The sequence below is a fragment of the Haliotis cracherodii genome, unplaced genomic scaffold (genome assembly GCF_022045235.1).
Source record: "Haliotis cracherodii isolate W230 unplaced genomic scaffold, xgHalCrac1.p SCAF_20, whole genome shotgun sequence".
Lineage (NCBI taxonomy): Eukaryota > Metazoa > Mollusca > Gastropoda > Lepetellida > Haliotidae > Haliotis > Haliotis cracherodii.
In genome coordinates, this window is record NW_027266276.1 from 11387521 (window position 1) to 11396155 (window position 8635).

At 44.0% G+C, this 8635-nt stretch overlaps 1 protein-coding gene across 1 annotated transcript; it reads right to left on the reverse strand.

Annotated features, from left to right (window-relative positions):
- Positions 1 to 3511: 3511 nt before the first annotated feature.
- On the reverse strand, positions 3512 to 8635 carry LOC139470144 (uncharacterized). The gene is made up of 5 exons (XM_071252443.1): positions 8549 to 8635; positions 7700 to 7720; positions 6091 to 6196; positions 5689 to 5796; positions 3512 to 3690 (listed from the first exon to the last, which is right to left on the reverse strand). The coding sequence occupies exons 1-5, from the start codon at positions 8579 to 8581 to the stop codon at positions 3557 to 3559; spliced, it is 402 nt and encodes a 133-aa protein (XP_071108544.1). The 5' UTR covers positions 8582 to 8635; the 3' UTR covers positions 3512 to 3556.

Here is an 8635-nt window from a genome sequence, read left to right on the forward strand (position 1 = left end):
TCGTCACGCCGAAGACCCGGGTTCCATTCCCGACATGGGTACCGTGTGTGAAGCCCATTTCTGGTGTCCCCCGCCGTGATATTGCTGGAATATTGCTTAACGCGGCGTAAAACCATACTCACTCACTCCACAACCTTTTATCAATATCGCCGTTGCAGAAGATGACATAAGTCAGATTCCAGTGTTAACATTGTGACACGTTATTCGTCTTCTGTGGTTGATTGGCAAAAAAGAAGTTCCGTCATTGCGGTATTTACCTAACACTTCAGTTAGTTAACGGCCTGTTTTAGACAACGGAACATAACGATTACCTTGTGTATCCAGAATATCATGATCATTGATCATTGGTTTGAATCTATAGATAAACTAGACCGTATATTTGGTATTGTTATCAAAACTCAAGAGGGAGCACGTGTGGCCCAGTCGTCTAAGGCGCCGCTATTCGCTGTGCTGAGTTGCGCCAGAAACCTATGATTGTGGGTTCGAATCCCGGTTCGCCCCAATTATGTTTCTAGGTTTGTCAGCACCCGTGCTCGTGGGTTTCACCGAAGTGTGAAACCTGCATCACTTCGGGCTTTCCTCCCACATTAAGCTGACACGCCGTGATATAGTGAGTGACTGAGTATAGTTTTACGCCGCTTTTAGCAATATTTCAGCAATATCACGGCGGGGGACACCAGAAATGGGCTTCACACATTGTACCCATGTCGGGAATCGAACCCGGGTCTTCGGCGTGATGAGCGAACGCTTTAACCACTAGGCTACCCGACCGCCCCCGCCGTGATATAACTCAGTCTGGAATACGGTTAAAAGCCGCATTAAGCACAACTCACTCAAAAGTCGTTCAAGAACCATTTTGCAATGGTTTTATATCAATTTCTTTTAATATTTATTTTCATATAGAGAATGTCTTTGTTTCAGGAGAAATTGATCATATAATATCAGGGGGAAAGGCTGAAAAAATATATTTTGTTTTTAGATTTTACAAAATAAATATCACTTCTTTCAGTGGCATTTAGAAGTTGGAGTGATGAAGTAAGACGAGTTCTATGGATGAACAACTTCTTTATTACAATTAGTGCGATGTTTCGGTGTAGATCCTAACACCTTTATCAAGCAACTGATGGATAGGGCTAAACAACATAGGTATATATACACTTATTGACATCTAAGTTGTTACAGTGACTAGTTGATGGACACAGAGAGGTGATTAAGCTAATTGGAAGCCAGTGGATGACTAATGAACACAGAGTAAACAAGCAGACTGATGGAGATGATGGAAGCCTCTGTATTAATTGGATGGACAAAGGGATTTAGCAATTAGGTGATGGTAAGCAGGCGGGATGTAATAGCCTTGGTCTCTATTCATTGCTGGCTGGATCCTTTTGATGTAGATGTGACCCGTTATGGGATGTCCTCAGATCTTTTTGCTCGTGGGTTTCACCGAAGTGGTAAACGTCTGAGACCTGCATCACTTCGATCTTTCCTCCCATATTAAGCCGTCACGACGTGATATTACTGGAATACAATTAAAAGAGGCGTTAAACACAATTCACTCACTCACTAGTCGTTCACGAACCACTTTTCAATGGTTTTACATCTATTTCTTTTAATATTTATTTTCAAATAGAGAATGTCTTTGTTTCAGGAGAAATTGATCATTTAATATCAGGGGGAAAGGCTAGAAAAAGATATATTGTTTTCGGGTTTTAATATATAAATATCGTTCACTGGGATTGTTGTGTTCTGAAATTTTGTATCCTCACAGATCAGAGAAAATTCGGTATATCATGAAACTCCACCTGAACAGCCTGATGTGGGTTGAAAGCCCGAATTGAGACAGGTCGTAGACGTTTACCGCTTTTATGAAACCTACAAGGTGCCAAACCTAGAAACATATCCAGGGCGAATCTGTGATTCGAACTCGCGATCACTGATTTCTGGCACGCCCAAGGGACGCAACTCTACACAGCGCATTAGGCAACTGGGCCACAAGTGACCCCGGAATGAACACAGTAGACAATGTAAGAATATCTAAGGCTAATTTTGCACATGCGTATGTAGAATTGAATAATTACCATGTAGACTGTTACATATATATTGGACTTCGCTTTGTTTCTTACAGGGATTGAACCCGGATCTTGTATCGAGAAAATACGTGACCTGTTGAGCTTTGCATGTGACCTTGACCTAAACAGAATCAACAAGTATTCTACAAACTTTATTTTGATGTTATTAATTTCTGTATTTGTACATTATTCGTTTGAATTATTTCGTCATTGAGGGTAATGCATCTGTTCTTCAAGCCGAAGTCCGGGTTCGATTCCCTAGATGGGTACAAAGAATGGTTACTCTACAGTCATACGGCTTGGAAATGTCATTCAGGGGCGTGAAACCCTCCACAGCCTCCCCTACAGTAACCCTGTTCCACCACCACAACCACCCCTACCCCTACTCCTACCATCACTCCACCACCACAACCACCCCTACCCATACTCCTACCATCACTCCACCACCACAACCACCCCTACCCATACTCCTACCATCACTCCACCACCACAACCACCCCTACCCATACTCCTACCATCACTCCACCACCACAACCACCCCTACCCCTACTCCTACCATCACTCCACCACCACAACCACCCCTACCCATACTCCTACCATCACTCCACCACCACAACCACCCCTACCCATACTCCTACCATCACTCCACCACCACGACTACCCCTACCCCTACTCCTACCATCACTCCACCACCACAACCACCCCTACCCATACTCCTACCATCACTCCACCACCACAACCACCCCTACCCATACTCCTACCATCACTCCACCACCACGACTACCCCTACCCCAACTCATACCACCGCACCACCACCCCTACCCATACTCCTACCATCACTCCACCACCACAACCACCCCTACCCATACTCCTACCATCACTCCACCACCACGACTACCCCTACCCCAACTCATACCACCGCACCACCACCCCTACCCCTACTCCTACCATCACTCCACCACCACAACCACCCCTACCCCTACTCCTACCATCACTCCACCACCACAACCACCCCTACCCATACTCCTACCATCACTCCACCACCACAACCACCCCTACCCATACTCCTACCATCACTCCACCACCACGACTACCGCTACCCCAACTCATACCACCGCACCACCACCCCTACCCATACTCCTACCATCACTCCACCACCACAACCACAACCACCCCTACCCCACATTCACTCCTACCACTGCACCACCACCCCATCCCCACATTCACCTCTACCCCTACCACCGCTCCCCCACCCCATCCCCACATTCATCCCTACCCCTACCACCGCTCCCCCACCCCATCCCCATATTCACCCCTACCCCTATTCCTACCCCTCAATCGCCAAACAGTTCGACAGATGATTCTATTACATGCATCCAGTGACACACACACTGTCGTGTATCATCGACCCAAATTAGTAATGAATTTTACAAAACAAGTCCACAACTTCATATGTCATTTTTATTTCAAGTACAAGAAGTTAACGTTTATGGAGGAATAGCACAGTTCGGGTTGGCGAAGCAGTTAGACCAATATTCGTGTTGATGTTTGGCGTAGGCCTCATCGACACACGTGGACGGTGGGCAACAGACGCCGGACATTGGCCGATAACAAGCCAGGCCTGCAAGCAATACAGAATAAATCATTGTGTGTAGGCTATTGATTTGTGAAGGCAATGCGGATTAGTTTTAAGAATTCATGATTGATGGGGCGAGTGAATAAGGTTTTACAACGCGGTTATCAATAGTCCAGTATTATAACGATGGGGGACGTGAGAAATGGGCTTCACATATTTTATCCGTGTGGAAACTCGAACCCGGGCCTTCGGGGTGACGAGCGAACGCTTTAGCCACTAGGCTACCCGACCGCCCAACACCCTGCTATGGAACTACGATACACAAGTCAACCTGCCCGATGGGAGTGGCCATTAGTCATTGGACAGTAAGATTTTACTTATTTGAATTGGCGTGGTGGGTTTTGAAATCTTCTCTAGATGGTGTCTGAGGCGTGCATCACTTCGGGCTTTACTCCCACATTAAGCTGACACGCCGTGATATAACTGGAGTACTATTAAAAGCGGCATTAAACCCAACTCACTCACTCTTTAGACAGTAAACATTCTGAACACAGAAACGTTTATTATTTATTTTCCTTTCGTTAGTTTTCATGTTTTTCAAATCGTACACCTGGACCGATACCCGTGTTAGAAGATTCGGGGTAGAATAGGTCTTCAGCAACCCATGCTTGCCGTAAGATGCGACTATGCCTGTCGTAAGAGGCGACTAACGGGATCGGGTGGTTAGGCTCGCTGACTTGGTTGATGCATGTCTTCGTACCCCAATTGCGTAGATCGATGCTTATGATATCAATCACTGGATTGTCTGTTCCAGACTCGATTATTTACACACCGGCGTCATATAAATGGAATATTGCAGTGTGCGGCGTTAAACAACAAACAAACAAACCTTGACCCACCACCTCAAAGCTATCAGTAACATTGCAGTGTATGGATCTGGTGGGAAAAGGAACACACCTGTTTTTATATTTACGATCGGGAATACATTCTTATTAAATGCGAAGCTGTATTTTAGTCATCTATTTACGTTTAACGTTTCTGTTTCTGGGTTGTTGCACGGTAGTCAGTAAAACCCGTCAAAGACCCTCTCAAAGCGTCTCAAAGTTCCTGCGTCGATAAATTATACGCAATACGATGCATCGAAACTCAACGCCAGTCGTGTCGTGTTAAGGAACCGCGTTTCATCACGTTTCAAGGCGATGACTACAGACCCAACCATAACATATTAAGTTGAGTAAAGAAAGCTTATAATGCCTGGATTAATCATTCAAACTGAGAAAAAAATATGTTGTTCAACAATTGCAAATCCCTTTTGTTTGTTGTTTATATACTTTGGCTGTCAGGTTACATTCAGGTGTACGTGATGGCTTTATTCATGAGTACAGAAACAATGCATTCACTTGTTCAACCAGCCAGGGGATAATTTAAGTAACAGTCTTTCTGCAGATGTCTCAACTAAACTTCCTCAATTCACTTGACCCATTCGCACTTCTTCAACTGAACTGTACTTCCACATCTCACCTCAACTTCCACAACTCACCCCAACTTCCACAACTCACCCCAACGTCGCCAACTCACCTCAACTTCCACAACTCACCTGATTCATTCGCATTTCTTCAACTGAACTGAACTTCAAAAACTCATCATAACTTCCACATCTCACCTCAACCTCCTCATCTCAATTGCATTTCCACAACTCACCTCAACGTCCACAGCTCACCTAAACTTCCACAACTCACCTCAACTTCCACAACTCACCTAAACTTCCACAACTCACCTAAACTTCCACAACTCACCTCAACTTCCACAACTCACCTCAACTTCCACAACCCACCACAACTTCCACATCTCACCTGGACCTCCACAACTCACCTGAATTTCCACAACTCACCCCAACGTCCACAGCTCACCTTAACTTCCACAACTCACCTCAACTTCCACAACTCACCTAAACTTCCACAACTCACCTCAACTTCCACAACTCACCTAAACTTCCACAACTCACCTAAACTTCCACATCTCACCTGGACCTCCACAACTCACCTGTGTCACACTGGCACGAGCTGTCACATATTTCCCCCTTCACAGATTTCTTGGTGCTGCACGTGCCATTACGCGTACCTCCAAGCGTTCCAAACCCGCCGAATCCGCCTGGTAATGACAACGATAATGACATGGAGATGAGGCATTGAGCACTGGTGGGGATGAAAGTGATGAAGACAGTGATTGTGATGGACACTGAGTGATGGTTGTGATGGTACTGATGCTAGAGGTGATGTTATGAAGGTGAAGTTGGTTGTCGTTGATGCTGCCGATGTAAAGCAGTTATGAAATATGAGACTCTGGTGACAGAGGTGGTCAGTGGCCATCAGGTCGAGGCGAACGTCCTTCTTACAGGTTTAGTACGTATCGTTTCCATTTTTATTTTGTATTTCCAAGTCTCACCAAATGGTCCATTGCCCTGGTCTGTTGAAATGACCTTGTCGTTGCTGTCCCTGCAACAGCTGCCGCAGGTGTGGGAACTAGTGCAGTGCGTCCCAGGTGCCGCTCCCTAGTGTTAAATAAAACAGGAGTGAGTGAGTGACAGTGAGCGAGTGAGTGAGTGACAGTGAGCGAGTGAGCGAGTGAGCGAGTGAGTGAGTGAGAAAATTACAATAATTCTGATAACATCAACTTCTCAATAATTCAATCACTGCATTGTCTGGCCCAGACTCGATTATTTACACACCGGAATAGCTGGAATATTGCTGAGTGCGGCGTTGAACAACAAACAAAACGAAACCAAATCAGCGACCAGTGAGTGGAATACTTTAGACAACACATGCCATAAGAAAGGGTTAGTATTGATTGTTAAGGCATTGTTAAAGGTTGAACGCTTTTTGCTCTAACTGCCGGGGGCGGTGGGGTAGCCTAGTGGTTAAACCATTCTCTTGCCACGTCGAAAGTCTAGGTTCGATTCCCCAGATGGGTACAATATATGAGGCCTATTTCTGTTGTTCCCCGCCGTGATATAGCTGGAATATTGCTAAACGCAGCTTAAAACCAAACTCACTCACTAACAAACTTCCGACGAAACGGAAGTATATGACCAAGTTTGATAGTGCCTAATAAAACAAACAAGAAATGGTTATTCTACCATGAATTTGGAATTTACTCGATTCTGATTGGTCAATCAGAGGCTATTAAATCACAATAAACCCCCTCTGATTGAAACAGCTGGTTTGACGGCCGCATCACCGCGGAAGCTAATATTTATAGAATAGTACTATTTTCAGTCATTGTCGGTAGGCATATTTGAATAACTATATCTACAATTACCGGTTACAAAATGCACAGATGCGGTCACTACAATATTCAAAGGATGTGTGACAATACATTTCGTGCAGAAAAACACGACAGAAATCAACAAAGGGAATGTATTTACGTTTTGGAGACAACAGAGAGCTTGAAATTTTGGCGCTTTTCTATATACGACTGTGACGTCATATCTTTAGCGTCACAATGAGCGATATGACGTCATAATGGTGACGTGCGATGTAGAGCGAAAGCCTTGCAAAGCTTGCTTTGTTTTCTTTAGGGATGCCCACCTCATGTTAGCTTACCAAGTTGCCGTGCTTATATGCTTTCAATGCCTGTCATATGTTCGAGTGAAGTAAATACGGTGTAAATAAACTGCTTGAGTATATACAGCACCATATTTTGTTCGGTGATTCTGTAATGCAGATCGATAACCCACTCAAAACACTGAACTCAACCCTTGCCGCTTCACTCTGTATATTTGCTAACACCAAAGAGTTCGCATTTTATTTAGTCATGGTAGAATGGAGATAAACATACTGTGTTTATCTCCTAATTCAATGGTGATGTATTTGATACGGGTATAACAGTTGTGTTTTTGACCCTTAAAGTGGCGGTATTTCGGCGAATGTTTTCGGCCCGGTAACGCTTTGATGACGTGTGTAATTATTTGGTCAAATCCAGTTTTGAAGTGTACACTTTCTTTTTCAAAGCAGTATATTTGCCAAGGACTGACCCTATAAAAGTAATACTCTACCTCGACGTGATAGAGGAGCACCTGAAATATAGATAGTAAAATATAATTAGAAAAATGATTGGAACATGTTGCATACTATTGCTCCTTATCACTTAATAGTTTCTCGCGGTACAGTTCCGGAAAGGTACTTTCACAAATCCTGTGCGGTTCTTTGTAAAAACGAAATAACCTAGAAAACTGTTTAGAGAAATGCTCGAAACACAGAGAGGTTGTTAGGAGAAAGTGTCGACATACAGAGAGGTTGTTAAGAGAAAGTGTCGACATAGAGAGGGGTTGTTAGGAGAAAGTTTCGACATACAAAGAGGTTGTTAAGAGAAAGTGTTGACATAAAGAGAGGTTGTTCGGGGTAAGTGTCGACACACAAAGAGGCTGTTAAGAGAAAGTGTCGACATACAGAGAAGTTGTTAGGAGACAGTGTCGACAAACAGAGAGGTTGATAGGAGAAAGTTTCGACATACAAACAGGTTGTTAAGAGAATGTGTCGACATAGAGGGGTTGTTGGGAGAAAAAATTGACATACAGATTGGTTGTTAGGAGAATATGTCGACATACAAGCAGGTTGTGAACGAAAAGAATTGAACTACAGAAAGGTTTTTATGGGCAACATCGAAATAGAGTTTGATAAGACCAAGTGGCAACATAAAGAGGGTTGTTGAGAGAAAGTGTTTAAACACAGAGAGATTGTCAGGGCAATGTGTTGAAAGTACCACAACGGCTAACTTAATATAAGTCAATGTGATCACTGGATTGTCTGATCCAGACTCGATTATTTACAGACCGCCGTCATACAGCTGGAATATTGCTGAGTGCAAACAAACAAACAAACACAATAAGGAAAGACATACTCACCAACACAACACAGAGAGCCACAACCGTCTTCATGTTTACAGTGCTGGGTAGTGACAAACAGGTGATTCTTCACACCACACCTGACAG

Bases quoted from the DNA above. Each gene is read 5' to 3' on its own strand.
- LOC139470144 (XM_071252443.1), bottom strand. From the start codon at position 8,581: ATGAAGACGGTTGTGGCTCTCTGTGTTGTGTTG. The intron at 7,721-8,548 runs GTGAGTATGTCT...TCTATATTTCAG, and splicing joins TGGCTCTCTGTGTTGTGTTG to GTGCTCCTCTATCACGTCGA. The intron at 6,197-7,699 runs GTAGAGTATTAC...ATTTAACACTAG, and splicing joins TGCTCCTCTATCACGTCGAG to GGAGCGGCACCTGGGACGCA.